Source organism: Staurois parvus, unplaced genomic scaffold (assembly GCF_062004578.1).
Source record: "Staurois parvus isolate SC_StPar_1 unplaced genomic scaffold, SC_StPar_1.0 ptg000233l, whole genome shotgun sequence".
Taxonomy (NCBI): Eukaryota; Metazoa; Chordata; class Amphibia; order Anura; family Ranidae; genus Staurois; species Staurois parvus.
Genome location: NW_028318029.1, coordinates 1,578,525 through 1,594,744, shown reverse-complemented (window position 1 = coordinate 1,594,744; position 16,220 = coordinate 1,578,525). Strand labels below are relative to the sequence as shown.

Here is a 16,220-nt window from a genome sequence, read left to right as displayed (position 1 = left end):
TCCCCCTCACTCAGCTACCCCCTCATCACCCCTCTCCCATGGCCCCACCACTGCTCTGACCTCCACTTCCACCCCACCCTACATTCCTCATACTGAAGCTCCCCCAACACTCCGCATCTTTGACCTTACTTACCTGTGTACTTGCAGCCTGGGAGCGATTGTTACAGGGTCAGGTTAATTACGCAATTAACCCTTCACACTGCCACCACCTCCTTTTTGTACAGAGAAAGAGGAAACTCGTCAATATCAGCAATAACACTATGATGTTGAATAATCGTCTGTATACCACTGTCACCGCAGGCAGGGTATACAGAGGTTTAAACACACACAGTAGCGCTCTTCAGAGACAGGGGTTCTTAATTTGCATTAAAGAGCTTTAGAAACAGTTCAACACTTTCAGAAAGTAAGATTTATTACCAAAAAGTCAAAAGGGTGCAATAAGAATATTTACAAAAAAAGATGTAGCCGATATATATATATAAATATACAGAGAGCAATAACACAGCAAAGAGATAACAGAAAGGAATTTAGATAGATAAAGTACTTGGTTTAAGCAGCTTTCAAGTTTCAGAGTCAAAAGGGTGCCTTATCTGCCAGAGTTAGTTCCGATGTTAAAAGGAAGAATCTTCAACTTCAACTGAACTCAGCTTAGCTTAGCTTCAAGCATAACACCCTTTTTCTAGGATCTCAGCAGGGTGTCTCCCTGAAACAGAGAACCAATCGCCTCATTTTTGGGAGGGAGTTTAGGTGGGGAGCTCAGGCTCTGACCAAAGCCCTCACAAATTATACTATGGTCAATAACTTTTCCTAGGTACATTTAACATTCCACCCACGGGTAGATTAATACGCAGAATCATCTGCTGAACGTCTAGATCTGAAATATGACAGACCTGCTGGGACGGTTAAGGAGATGTCATTTTCATCTTTCCTGGAGCTATCAGCTAGGGGGTGTAATATATCAGGCGATTTGTATTAAAGTGAGCCATCTGAATATGTGCTCCATTTTTGTGTAATTATTTCCTATTTGGAGATATAAAATTATATGGAAAACTGGGTTTTTAAATGTAAGTCTGGTTTACGACTACCTGGAATGTCTTTGAGCTCAGCGAAGGACTTGGTTTATGGTTTTACGATCCTTTTCCACACAGAGTCTCGCAGACATATGGGGGCCAGGCTAATTGGGGTTTATAGCCATGAGCCATGAGCCTTGATGCCTTTTTGAACTCAGCATCCAGGGACCATGTGTCACTCAACAGAGAGGGAGGAGGGATGAGGGAAGCTGATTTGGGAGTAGAGAATGATAGAAGATGGAGGCCTTTGCCAAAATGAAGGTTTGCATCCATCTTTGTGTGCACGATTGCTACAGAGGGTACCTTACTTCTCCAGGACTAAAGACACAGGGAAACCTCTTAGAGGACAGCCAGCTGGGTCTCTGGGATAAAGGGTCATTCCCCAGCATGTTCAGCACACACTTGTCTCTGGGCTGCACTAGGATGAGCAGGTCCTGCATGGAGTGTGTCACCAATCTCCCAAACAGTACATGGATTCCTCATTTGGCCACAATGATATGATCGGTGCTGAGAGTTCAGGAGACCAGCTGTGCCTGCACACAGGTGAGGAGGGCCAGTAAGGCATGGATGAAGCAGCTGACAGTCAGGGGTCCTCTGTACCTGCCGGGGGGTCACTACTAGCCTATTGCCTTGTACAGGGCTTGTACGATGTCCCAACACAGTGAGGAGAAGAATGGCAGCACTTGGATTGGTCCTGCACAAGGAGAAAGGAGCTGCAGGTAAGATAAGAACACAGCAGTGCAGTGCTAAACTCTGGAGAGATGAATGCCAGGGGGATCGAGGACAGTGCAGGTATTAGTACAGTTGGGAGGGGCTGCCTGCAATGCATACATCTCCCCCCTATAGTTCTCGCCCACCCATAATGTACAGCCCTCTCTTACCTCTGACTGCCATTCCTTATGGGATGTAAATTGTCAATCTGGTGGTTTACATTGGGCAAACTCAATGAGTTAATTTGCCCCAATGTTTTGTTCATTTACAAGTGTCATCGATCCATGGTGGACCTTGTCCTTGTTGGAGAGTGGTTTCTCCAGAGTCTTGGATTTTGACTTACTGATCAGGGTGGTTAGTTCACTATGCAAAACTCTGGCCTACTGACCCCTGTATTATGCTTACTTAAGACGCAAGGTAGTAGTACTATGTTATATTCTGAGTAAGTGTGGCCCGGGCCATTTTAAAGTGATAACGTTATCCATTTTATTGATGTGTATGGAGGATACTTTGACCTAATAGGTCTATTACCCAATTTTTGTGAAGTACAATAAGCTATTTGTCAGGAATGGACTTGCCAATAGTGGTGGGACTCACCTGCCTTGTGGGCTGCAGTACCAGGGCTGGCCAGCGGGTGCTCTAAACAACCAGAGGTTCACTTCGGCAATTAGCCATCACCTGGGGCTGATTGCAGGTGGTGTATTTAAGGGATGGCCAGATCTGCAGTCTGTGCCTTGGTGTGTGTTTTTCCATGAGCCCCTGTATCTTGTAACCTGCATTCCTGTTCCTGTTCCTGTTTCTGCCTGACTTGTTGCCGACCCTGCCTGATCCTGACCTCTGCTGACTTCTCCTGTTTTGATCCCTGGCTTGTGACCCTGACCATTCTCTCCGCCTGCTCCTCCTGTACCTACCTGCCCGATAGTTATCGACCCGGCCTGCCTGACTACGTTGTGCTCTATATGTGTATGTACCTGTGTATCTGTATCAGTTTAGGTTTGGGTTTGTTTCACCTTGTTGTATGTATTTGTGTTAGCTTGGGGTTTGGTGCACTGCGTTTATGTTTGTATTGTTAGTCTTAATAAATTGTCTTATTTATACCATATCTGAAGCTTGCATTTCCCTGTGTCAGTCCACACACTTCTGGTCACACCTGCATCCCTGACACTATTGTTTTATTTACACCACTGTTGGTTCTCTTTTAAACTACTGTTCTCTGAGGGAACTCTATGCCCTCTATTGTTTGCCTCTCTGACCTCTGTCTCTGGTCCTAGGAGCTCCCAGCACAGTCCACATCCCAACATGCCATCTACTAAATGTTATCTACATAATCATACATACATCTTATATTACAAAACTACCTGTGGATCCTAGGAACTGCCAGCACAGCCCACGTCCCAACATGTCATCTACTGCATGTTCTATTCATAATCATACATACAGGCAGGGGTGTATCTTTTGTAAGGCAAACAAGGCATTTGGCTTGGGCGGCATTGTTCCAGGGGCAGCGCCTCCTCCCAGAAGAGGGGGCTCAGGTGACTGAGGATAGGGACCAGGTGAGGCAGACTGTTGTTCTTGGGCATGTTCATATACCTGGCTGAGCACAAGGATGAAACTGGCCTTCCCTGATCATGTTTATGGCGATGGCTAACTGTTTTCATTCAAGAGAGCTGAATCTCTCTCTCTCCCCACCCCCCTCCCCTTGGGGGGGGCACAATTTTTTAGTTGCCTAGGGCAGCACAAAATCTAAATACAGTACTGAACACCCTCCCTCTCTTTCTCACCTCCCTCTCTCTCTCACCCCCCTCTTTCTCTCACCCCCTCTCTCACATCACCCCTCTCTCTCACCCCCCCTCACCCTCCCCTCTCTCACCCCCCTCACTCACCCCCCTCTTTCTCTCACACCCCCCTTTCTTACATCTCCCCCTCTCTTTCTCATCCCCTTCTCTCTCTCTCACCCCCCTCTTTCACCTCCACCCTCTCTGACTCCCCTCGCTCACCTCCCTCTCTCTCTCCTCCCCCCTCTTTCTCAGCTCACCCCCCTCTTTCTCTCTCTCTCATCCCCTTCTCTCTCTCTCACCCTCCCTTTCCCCGTCCTCTCTCCCCCTTCGTTCTCTAACCCTCCCCCCTCTCTCTTATCTTTTCCTCTCACCCTCTCTCAGCTCTCCCCTTTCTCACCTCCTCCCTCAGGGGGTAGGGTCAGGGGAGGGGTCGCATCAAGTAGGCTGTACAGGGCCCTATGGTTTCTAACAGTGGCCCTGCCACCCCTTCATCATCTGCACGAAAACAGACTAAGCAAGATGGCATACAGATGATGTAACATACTGATGTTGCGAACAGCACAGATTTGCAAGTATGCATGTATGCACAATTTTTACTAGTAATTTTAGAGTTTTTTCAATTATTATGCAAATGATATTTTTCTCATTTACCTAAATAATTGATGTAAATAACAGTCAGCATAATTCTCATGTTATCAACTATTAAGAGTACAAATCAAATTTTATTGAACAAACCTCCTAATGATAACAGTATTTTTTTAAACAAAAAACTTACAATGCACTGTTCCAAATTATTACGCACAGTAAGTTTCAAAACATTTTATAGGTTGTAAAGAACTGAAAATTGTCATTTGTTGTGTTTGCAGCATATTTACTGAAATCAAAAGCTATTTCAATCAAACATTTAACAACATTTTAACTTTTTAAACATTTTAACAGGTCACTTTACATTTTAACATAGGACCCCTTATTTGATAGCAGCTTCACAAGGCTTGCATCCATTGAACTTGTGAGTTTTGGACAGTTTCTGCTTGAATTTGTTTGCAAGATGTCAGAATAGCCTCCCAGAGCTGCTGTTTGGATGTAAACTGCCTCCCACCCTCATAGATCTTTTGCTTGAGGATGCTCCAAAGGTTCTCAATAGGATTGAGGTCAGGGGAGGATGGAGGCCACACCATGACTTTCTTTCCTTTTATCCCCATAACATCCATTGATGCAGAGGTATTCTTTGCAGCATGAGATGGTGCATTGTCGTGCATGAAGATGATTTTATTACGGAAAGCATAGTTCTTCCTTCTGTACCAGGGAAGAAAGTGGTCAGTCATAAACTCCACATACTTTGCAGAAGTCATCTTCACACCTTCGGGGACCCTAAAGGGGCCAACCAGCTCTGTTCCCATGATTCCGGCCCAAAACATCACTCCACCACCGCCTTGCTGACGTCGCAGCCTTGTTGGAACAGGGTGGCCGTCCACCAACCATCCACTACTCTATCCATCTGGACCATCCAGGGTTGCACGGCACTCATCAGTGAACAGGACTGTTTGAAAATTAGTCTTCATGTATTTTTCTGCCCAGTGCAGCCGTTTCTGCTTGTGAGCATTGGTTAGTCGTGGCCGAATAGAAGGTTTATGCACAGTTGCAAGACTCTGGAGGACTCTACACCTTGATGTCCGAGGGACTCCAGAGGCACCAGCAGCTTCAAAAATCTGTTTGCTGCTATGTAATGGTATTTTAGCAGCTGCTCTCTTGATCCGATGCCTGGATCTGGCAGAAATCTTCCTCAATGTGCCTTTATCTGCACTAACCCGTCTGTGCTCTGAATCAGCCACAAATCTCTTAATAGTACGATGATCATGCTTAAGTTTTCGTGAAATATCTAATGTTTTCATACCTCGTCCAAGGCATTGAACTATTTCACTCTTCTCGGCAGCAGAGAGATCCTTTTTCTTCCCTATATTGCTTGAAAATGGTCCACTGCTTAATAATGTGGAACACCCTCCTTTAGTAGTTTTTCCTTAAATTGGGCTCACCGGCCAATCTAATTATCACAGGTGTCTGAGATTGTTTTCAGTGATCAAAAGAGCCCTGAGACACAATGCCATGCATGAGTTACACTGAAAAACAAAATATTTAATCTTTGTGACACTTAAATAGAATTTGCATAATAATTTGGAACGCGGTGTAGATTCTCATCTCTACCTACATTAGACATGTTAGAGGCCTTGTAATATTAATATATTTCTACATATTATATAGTGTTTTTCAAGAGTTATACACATGTATACATTTTAAGAGGCAGGCAAAGTAATTTATAAATGTGTGATTTTACAATGCTGATGCATTCATTCTCTTGGCATTTCCTAGGCAGTTTATGCAGACGTGTGAAATTAGAAAGCACAGTTTGACTTAAATGATTCCCCCTCAATATATTTTATCAAACACATTATACAATTGTCTTTAAAGAATAACTTCACTTTAACTAAAAATCCAGTCTGCAAATAACTGCTTCCTGTCTGGCCCATGTATAAAAATGGCTGGACAGGGGCAGCACTGATGTGGGTGGATGTACCGCATTTCTCTCTCTCTCCTCACAGAGAGAGGTCTGTTACAGCAGTACAGCATGTCACACAATTTATTACACAGAACACACTGCCAGTCAGCTCATAATGTCCCTCAGGGGCGGAATGACCATTTAAAAACTCAGGCACTGCCGAGGGCCCGGGGTCAGTAGTGGGCCCCATGAGATGCCCCTGGTACCTTTTTCATAGGCTTTTTTGAGTTTGGGCAAGGACACAGGGGCCCCATGATCCCCTATTGCCCAGGGCCCCATGAGTTGTCAGTCCATCCCTGGTGTCCCTTATCAATGCTCAATAGTGTAGTGTGAATAAACTGCAGTCAGCCACCTGTCATTTGTTCCAGTATCATCAGTGCTGCCTGAAACAGGGTACCTAATCACTAATCACTCCAGTCATTGTCACCAGACTAGTGCCACCAGCCAGTATTCCTGACTGCAGTAACACCACTTCACTATACACCAGTACAAGTGTCTTGATCACCGCCATACCAGTGTCTTGATCACCACTATACCAGTGTTCTGATCACTGCCATACCAGTGTCCTGATCACTGCCACACTAGTGCCAACAAAGCAAAGTGTCCCTGATTACAGTGAATTCAGACACCATCACCAGTGTCCTGATCATCGCCACCAGAACCTGAACACCAAAAGAATGTACCCAAGTGAGGAGGCATTCCAGATGCTGGAACTCTCGCTGTCAGATTCAAATTCTAAATATGAACCTTTGTAGAGCTGTGGTTCAGTAACTGATTCAGAAGATGAAAGGGTCTCAACAAAAAGAATGAGGCATTCTGAGCAACAGCAGGCAACCACCAGTAATACATCGCTGTGAAGTGGTGAGCAACAGCAGTGCAGTATACCCAAATGAAAGGCCAAGTACAAGTAGTGGGGTGTCACATCAGCCACAAAGGATTAGGGCCCATACTAGTGCACCAGAGGTACTTTCAAATCCTGTATGGCTATCTTCAAATTCAGCAGCACTTATAATCCCCCCCATTTACAGGGCAGCTAGGCATTGAGGCAGAAACCCAAAAATTTCTGCCCATTCAATTTTTTTATTTATTTTTCACAGAAGATTTTTTTCAATTAACTTACAAACCAATGAAATTTTTATGCGCAGCAGCACATTGTAAAAAATATCCATTTCACATTCATTTGAGTGGAAGTCCATCACAGTTCAAAAAGTTTACATTTTTTTTTTAGCCCATTCACCATATGCCACCCTATGCCCCCATTATGTCCAGGACACACTATAAAATATCTATGCAATTTGTATACTTCAATGGCAATCCCATGTTCCTTCTTTGACAATCGTTATAAAAGTAGGCCTCTGATCAATAATTATCTGTGTTGGTGAGTCACACGTTTTACTGGCAAGCTAGGCATTAAAAAACGTATTCCACTAAACGGGCCAGATACGGGGTCAAGTTATACAAATTTTGTGAGAGGACAACAGGGTACATGCATGACTTCCGAGTTTATGAATGAAAGTCCCCTGGATGCCCAACCCATATGGGGAGCAGTGAAAAAATTGAGTAGAACCTTGTATCACCTGTATTTCATCAGGGATACCAGGTCTATGTGGACAATTTTTACACCAGTCTGCCACTTTTACTCCATCTTTATCTCCAGCAAACCTTAGCTTGTGGTACAGTACAAGCAAATTGGAAGAGCTTCCCACAAAGACCACAGTGCTAAAAAGAGGGGAATCAGTGAGTTTGCACAGTGGCGTCCCTAGGGTTGGTGTCACCCGGTGCGGTAACCCCTCCGACGATTTCCACAGAATGGATCGGATCTGCAGATTTAGCATAATGGATCAGACTCCGGTCCATTATGTTCAATCCGCAGATCCAATCCATCCTGCGGGGATCGTCGGCTTGCTTTACACCTTACCTTTTCTTGAAACGGGTCCGGTGTCACTCCGTGCAGTCGGTGTCAACCGGTGCAGACCGCACCCCCCGCACCTGCCTCGTAGTCAGATGGGATAGCCGAGGTCATACACAGAGGAGCGAGAGAGAATATCCGTTAGCCAAGCCGAGGTCATACACAGAGGAGCAAGAGAGAATATCCGTTAGCCAAGCCAAGGTCAGGGTTTAAGCAGAGAAGACAGGTCCAGGAGCAAGCCAAGTCGGTAACAGGAAATCACAGATCACAGTAGCACCGAAACAGGAAATCACAGTTCACAGTAGCACAGGAACAAGGTACTAGGGAGCCAGACATCAACCAGCACCTGAGAGCAGTGCAGCGCTGCCTTATAAAGGCCGTTTGGCACCAAATTTGAGCTGATTTGTACTTCTGCAGCCATGCAAGGTACTGGCAGGGGTGCCAGGTCTCCTAACACCTCTGCCGAGGACAGAGCCCTGACACCTTCCCTCTAACCACCAAGACACCTCAGTAGAAATCCAAGGAAGGCACGATGTAGTCCAAAAACCTGGTTGCATACAGAGCTATGATAATTTCATGGAGGGTGTAGCTTATAATGACCAAATGATGCAGCCCTACATAGCCACCAGAATATCCATTCATTGGTCCAAAAAAGTGTCCATGCATAACTCCTATGTCATCTATCATAAGTCCACAGAAAGACCTAGCTCCTACCTAAAGTATCAAGAGGAGATTGTAATAGCCCTTATATATCAGGAAGGCCCTGCACCTTAACACTTTCGTTCTGATGCAGTGAGCAGATGCATGAAAGACACTTCCTAAATATTATCCCTCCTACCCTAACATGCCTCAGAAAAAAGTAGTGTATACACTAGAGATGGAATAATGTGTGACACCCATTGCTATTGTCCCCAATATCCCTCAGAACCTAGATAGGAGGCTTCCATACCTCACTACAATGTTAATGAAGATATAGTGAAGTTATTTCTTATGTGATATCATGTGTACTAACCATTTGCCTGTTTTCTCAACCACATTTCTGCCTGCTGCCTGGACCAACCATTTGCCTGTATACTGACTATGCCTCTGCCTGAACTGACCCTGGCCTATTTTTCGACCATGTTTCTGCCTTCCTTCTGAACTGACTTAGGCCTGTTATTCAACCATGTTTTTTGTCTGCCTCCTGGACTAATCTTTTGCTCGCCACTGTAGTGGTGAGACTGAAGTCAACACAGGGATCGCACATGTGCAGAGAGAGTGGATCCAGAATATTATTTCAGAGCAGAGAAAACAAAGCTTTTAATTTTTTATTCTGGGTTTTTCCAGAATTCCTGGATCAGGATCTGGAGTCCAGAGGCTTTGAAAAGCTTTGGGTGAGAAAATGCCTCTACTTCTGTGTCCAGGACTTACCTGACCAAGGCCCTAAGCCCAATGTTTCTGTCTGCTGCCTGGACCAATTCTTTGGCTACCATATCTCTGCCTGGCACCAGTACCGACCCATCTGCATGTCCCACTAGCCATGTTCCTGTGAGACTCCAGTCCCACCCAATCTTTGCAGCGACTGCACTACTGTAACCACAGGTACTCTTTTGTTTACTCTTTGTTTAGCTGCCTGTAGTTCCTGGTCAGTGAACATACAGTAGCATTGTGCTATGGGGACAGCCATGCACCAGTAGGTAAGGCCTGTTTGGCTTTTAGGAGCAGGGACTGCTCCAGGTGCAGCTATACTCTGCTATGTTCTTTGACCAATTGTGCAGATGTGACTATTATAGTATATTGTTTCCTCTATAGTGTTAAGTGATTTTTGGGATAAACAGCTTGCAATGCCAGGTGCATAATCAATCCAAACATTGAGAAGGTCTTACACATGTGGTATCCCCATACTCAGGACAGGCAGAAGAATGAGTGGGTGTAATTGGGATGTAATTCTAAGAATGTTCATGCTGTGCAATAGAAATATCTTATTTACTGACAATGTCATATTAAAAAATACGCTTTCATTTTCTTTCTACATTTTACAAAAACTTGTGGCAAAAAAAGATTCACTATGCCTTTTATAAAATACATTGGCTTAGTTGCTTTCCAAAATGTGGTCATTTGTGGGTGTTTTACACACTGCTGGTTTTCCAGGGCCTCCAAATATGTGAAAGGTAATCAGGAAATTAGATGTGTAGTTTATGCCCCTAGAAAGCCTGAAAGTGCTCCTTTGATTTGGTGCCTCTCCATGTGGCTAGGCTGTCAAAAAGGTTTCGCACATGTGGTATCCCCAAACTTGGGAAAAGTAGAAGAATGTGTTTTGGGGCATAATTCTGAGTATGCTAATGCTGTGTGCTAGACATATCTTCTTAATTGACAACTTTGTGTAAAAAAATACAACCTAATTTTCTTTCTATATTTTCCAAAAACTTGTGGCAAAAAATGAAGTATAATTCAATGAAGTATAATAATAAGTAGAATGAAATAGTCTCACCATGCCTCTTAATAACCTGAGGTGGTTTCCTTCAAAAATATAGTCATTTTGTGAGTATTTCCACTGTCCTGGTGCTTCAGGGCCTCCAAAATTGTGATAGGTAGTTATAAAATTAGATGCTGAAATTATGCCCCTAAAAAGCATGAAGGCGCTTCTTGGATTTTGTGTCTATGCTGTGAAAAAGTCTCAAATATGTGATATTGCCATAGTCCGGATCAGGGGAGGACTGACAACTCATGGCGCCCCCGGGCATAGGGGATCATGGGGCCCCTATGTCCTTGCCCAAACTCAAAAAAGCCTATGAAAAAGGTACCAGGGGCATTTCATGAGGCCCCCCACTGACCCCGGGCCCTCGGGCAGTGCCCGAGTTTCCAAATGGTCAGTCCGCCCCTTGTCCGGATGAATAGCAGAATGTGTTTTTGGGTGTATATTTAAGTATTCCTATGCTTTGTGTGAGATTTAACTTGTTAAAATGACAACTTTGTGAGAGAAAATTTTTTTTATTTACTTTCATAATTTTCCACAGAATTTTGGCAAAACAAATGATAACTTCAAAAAACGCACCATGCTTATTACTAAATACCTCATACTATCTACTTTCAAAAGGGGTTTCTTTTGGGGGTTTTCTACTGACCTTACATTTCAAGGCCTCAAATAATGAGATAGGCTGTCAGAACATAAGGATTGATCCATTTTTATATACAGTGGTACCTTGGTTTCCAAACACCTTGGTTAACGTAATTTTTTGCTTTACGAATAAAAATCGATTGAAAATAATGTCTTGGTTTACAAATTTTTTTCACAATAGGAAGCAAGTTTCCGCAGGATGCATTGTGCCTGGGAGGTTTATATCGCCGCCCCTGTGCATGCTGGAGTCTGTGGGTAGCACATGGTGTTGAGTGTGGAGGTGTTGGAGCAGTTTTTGCATCAAGTTTTAGACCAAGTCTGGACATTTTTTAACATGTCCCTGTACAGTATTTATGCCTTTAAAGTGCACTTTATACGAAATGTCCCGGAGAACGCATTAAATTTGTAAATTGAGATACCACTTTATACCAAACTTTGTATACTGTAAAACTTTCATGCAGACTAAATATTTTACACCAATTTGTTTATCAAAGAAATGTAGCAGTATACATTTTCGCCTAAATGTATAAGAAAGATTATTTATTTGCAAAATGTTATAATAGAAACTACAAAAAAAGTGTATTTTTTTCACAATATTCAGTCTTTCTTTATGTAGGAAAAAATAAAAAACCCAGTGGTGATTAAGTAATGCAAAGGAAAGCTCTACCTATCTCAAAATATTATATAAAATACATTTGGGTGCATTGTTGCATGGGTGAATAACTGTCAGTCAAAACATCACAGCTCTGAAATCTGAAAAATGGCCTGGACTTGAAGGGGCATAAAACAATCTAGATTTAAAGATTTTAATGTTAAAAAAAATTACACTTTCATTTCCATTTTCAGTTAGATATGATTTTCTAAAACTGCCAGAAAGTTATATGTGCCTTATGGCTCTCTGCTTGCAACACCTTATATATGTTTACCACATGAAGACCCTCATATCCCCCCCTCCCTACAGACAGTATCTCATACATCTTGATTAAGTGCAGAGTGCCATGCCAATAAACTATGGATAGATCCTCATACCTCTATTTTAATAGCAACACCTCATATCTCTCTCCTATACCCAGTGTGTCATACCTCTCTACTACACAAAGACCCTCATATCTCTGAAGTATGCAAACACTCATTCCTTTCTACAATGTGCAAACCCTCATTTCTGTTTACTACATTCAATGTCCCATACCACTCCACTACATGCAGAACCTAATTTCTGCCTACAACAAGCAGACCCTTATACCACTGTCATATATGCAGACCCTCATACACACAGTGCTTCATACCTCTTTGTTTCATTTGGTGCCTTATACTTCTCTACTACAGGCAGCTGCTTATACTTTTCTGTTAGAGGCAGCACATTAAACCTCTCTACTACAAGAAGCACCTCCTATGTTTCTATGTACAGTGCATCATACTTCTCTAATACATACATTGCCTTTTACTTCTATGCTATATTCACCAACTCATTTTTCTACCATCCATAGTGCCATATACTTCACTTTTAGACACATCTACACATGCCTATACTACACTCACCATCTCAAACCTCTCTATTACAAAAATGCCTTATACCTCTTTCTTAGCACACAGAAACATCCTATCCTAGCATACTGCTGAAGTCCTGTAGGTGCTCTTTGATGTGTGTGTTTTTGTGTGAAGTGAGGATGCTCAAGCAACAACATTGTCTATTCTTAAGACCTAATTGTTCTGTAGGTAAGTATTCTCTATGTGCTTTCTCTCTCTGTACAAAGCTGGACAATACAGTGTGAGAGCTTGCTGCTTGGATGGTGACTGGGCTTGTGTGATAAGGAGAACCCTTAGCAAACACAATGGTCAAGTCAAGCAGTCTAAACAATGCTCAATCAAAGGATACAATTACTACCTACAAATTACTTAATACAATTTAATGGACTGCAATCCCCTATGTGACTACCATTCAGTGTGATAATCTCCAAGGATGAACTTTAGCAGTGCTGAAATAGATGTTTTTCTCATGGCTAGTTACATGTACAGTAGTGATGTCTAGGGTGAGTAACTCAGAAAACATATTGGTTAACGCCACAAAAATTAGTTATACAATTATATGTCAAAAGACAGGATATTTTCATCAGAACGATATAAAGTACTTCAAATTTTCCACCACAGAATCACTATAATGTGTTCTGCTAGTTCCCAGACGTGATTATTCTTTAATCATACAAAGTAATATTGTTATATAACCGTGCCATAATTGTCCATGCTGTGCAGCAATCTCTCTGTATGTCTGATACATACTACAAAAACAGCAATTCTTTCTGATCAGTAAAGTTTCCACCAACAAGAACTTGTCTGATAATTTGTTATAATATATTCCATAAGTTTATTTCACATGTCTTAACCAATATTATGTGTAGGATTCAGGGTGCACTTCTGCTTTGGAAAATAAATGAATCATAAAGAACTTTACAGATATGTAACAAGACAATTTTATGTGCAAAACCTAAAAGCACATTGTTCTCAAGGTTTGCTTCTTCAAACAGGTCCCATAGACTTTCATTGGGCCTCCTGGATAGTATGATGTGCTGCTGATGCAGGGAGCAAAGATGCACCAATCAAGATGAAGGCTGGTGAAAGAGTCCATCCTCAAACCAGGTAGATTCCAGGGGTTACAGAAGCAACTGTAAGCTGACCCTCCTTTCCATATGCTAAGCCTCTTTTCCATATGCTTCATATGTGAATCACAGCCAGTGAACCAATGAGAAGAGAGAGGGGGTGGCGCTGAGCCACAACTCCATGTGTGAATGGACACATGGAGCAGCGGGTGCCTCCATAGCAAGCTGCTTGCTGTGGGGGCAGTCGAAAGGATAGGTGCCAGGAGCGCTGGCGGGGGACCCAAGAAGAGGAGGATCCGGGCTGCTCTGTGCAAAACCACTGCACACAGCAGGTAAGTATAAACATGTTTGTTCTTTTTAGTAAAATTTATTAAAAATAAACACAGAATATACAAAAAAGAACAGGAGGTGAGGGGATATATCAAAATGGGGAAACCTGTTCTGGTGACAACTGTCTAAGAGTTATATCTCCTCACTTTTAGGACAACTCCACCATTTCCTATACGAGGTTTACTTACAACATAACTTCATAGCATGATTTTCTGTTGTAAGGTTTATATCTACTCATGAAATTAACTATGTATACTGCACATTTTCTTGTCTTCATCACATAGCCGAAGATAATCCTGTCTGCTGTTGCTGGGGATATTGTGAAAAAAAAGCAATGTGAATGACAACGGTCTTGGAAAACCTACCTCCACAAATCTCTCCAGTTTCATCATCAATGCATTCTCTGTCATCACAGTCACAAAACTTTCCATATATGAGTCCATTATTTTCTGAGTTCTCGCATTTACATCTTCCACACTGGCAGGTACCTGCAAAGTATACACAAAATGGTTAGAAATTAAGATTATGGGAAGCCATACATTGTTACATACATACTGCATAATCTGGCAGACTTGTGAGGATAGTATGTGAGAGTATTAGAGCTGCTACTACTGACTTGTTTAAAAAAGGCAGGTACTGGGGTTGTCATCTTCTCCTAGATTAATACCTGGTTTAATTACTCATCTGGTACGAGTATGCAATATCATACCTCCCAACTTCTGAACTTCAGGGACACTTAAGGGAAGAAGTGACCAACAGTGCGTGCAGTGCAATGCTGCAAAATGTATGTGTGGCCAAAGTATTACCAGCGGGAGGAGCTTAAGGGGCATGGTTAAACAAAGCCCAAGTTTGCTTGTACCTATAAAACATGCTTTGGTTGTTTTGTGTGAGGCTACCTTAAAGAAGAACTTTAACATTAAAGTAGTCAAGGGTTGCATAGCACCCAGCAACTGTTGAGACAATGAACATTTTGGTGAGAAGTATTTAATGTACAGTATTGTGTATATAGTGCAGGAGTGTGTAAAGCAGAGCGCAGGAGTTGGGGAGTGCTGCAGTTAGTTTTGGGTTTAGAACACATAATGCAGACTGCAAGGGCCATGGGTTTGTAAAGCAATGTGTTCAAAGATCAGGAGTATGTAACACACAGAGGGCTGTAGTCAGTGCTGGGTTTAGGAGTACATGACACACAGAGCACATGGTCTCGGAGTACATAATGCACAGAATACAGAGGACAGGAGTGTGTAATGCATAGTCAGGAGTACAAAACAAAAAGAGTACAGGATTCAGGGGTGTATAACACACAGTGTAGGGGTAAGGAAAGTGCAATACTTTCCCCCACTTTCCCCTTTCAGCAAAAAAATCCCACCCCCCCCACCCCCCAAAAAAAGCACTAATTTTCACATGCAACCACCAGTATAAATCCTTTCTCACCCTCCCAGAACAAAACATCCCACACAATTTCCCCTTCCAAGTTCTCCCTCACAGCCTCACAGCACAAATCCTCCTCCCCCCCTCTCAGAATAAATCCTCTTCCACCCCCCCAAATCCTCTGTCCCATTACAACTCCCCTTTCTAGTACACATCCTCTCCCACCCAATTCTCCCACTCTAAATCCCCCAGCAAAAATACCCCCTACCCCCCTTCCCAGAACAACAAATACCCCCAAATTTCTTTTCCCAGCAAACATTCTCTTCTGGATGCAGCTGCTCGGCCATGGAAACCCATTCCATGAAGCTCTCTACGCACTGTTGTTGTGCTAATCTGAAGACCACATGAAGTATGGAGGTCTTTAGCTATTGACTCTGCAGACAATTGACTACTTCTGCAGACTGGGTGCTTCAGCATGCGCTGATACTGCTCTGTCATTTTACGTGGCCCACCACTTCGTGGCTGAGTTGATGTTGTTCTCAGTTGCATCCACCTAGTTATAATACCTCTAACAGTTGACTGTGGAATATTTAGTAGCAAGGAAATTTCACTGATGGACTTATTGCACCAGTGGCAACCTATTATGGTACCATGCTTAGATTCACTAAGCTCCTGAGAGCGTCCCATTCTTTCACAAATGTTCGTAGAAGCAGTCTGCATGCCTAGGTGTTTGATTTTATAAAGCAGTGGCAATGGAGGTGATTGGAACACCTGAATCCAATGATTTGGAGGGATGTCCCAATACTTTT

At 42.9% G+C, this 16,220-nt stretch overlaps 1 protein-coding gene across 1 annotated transcript in view; it reads right to left on the bottom strand.

Annotated features, from left to right (window-relative positions):
- The window catches only part of ITGBL1 (integrin subunit beta like 1), a 321,794-nt gene that overhangs the window by 212,886 nt on the left and 92,688 nt on the right, over positions 1-16,220 (bottom strand). The window contains exon 4 of the mRNA XM_089679952.1: positions 14,409-14,531. Coding sequence (XP_089536078.1) covers positions 14,409-14,531 — 123 coding nt within the window. The remainder of the gene's footprint in view (positions 1-14,408; positions 14,532-16,220) is intronic.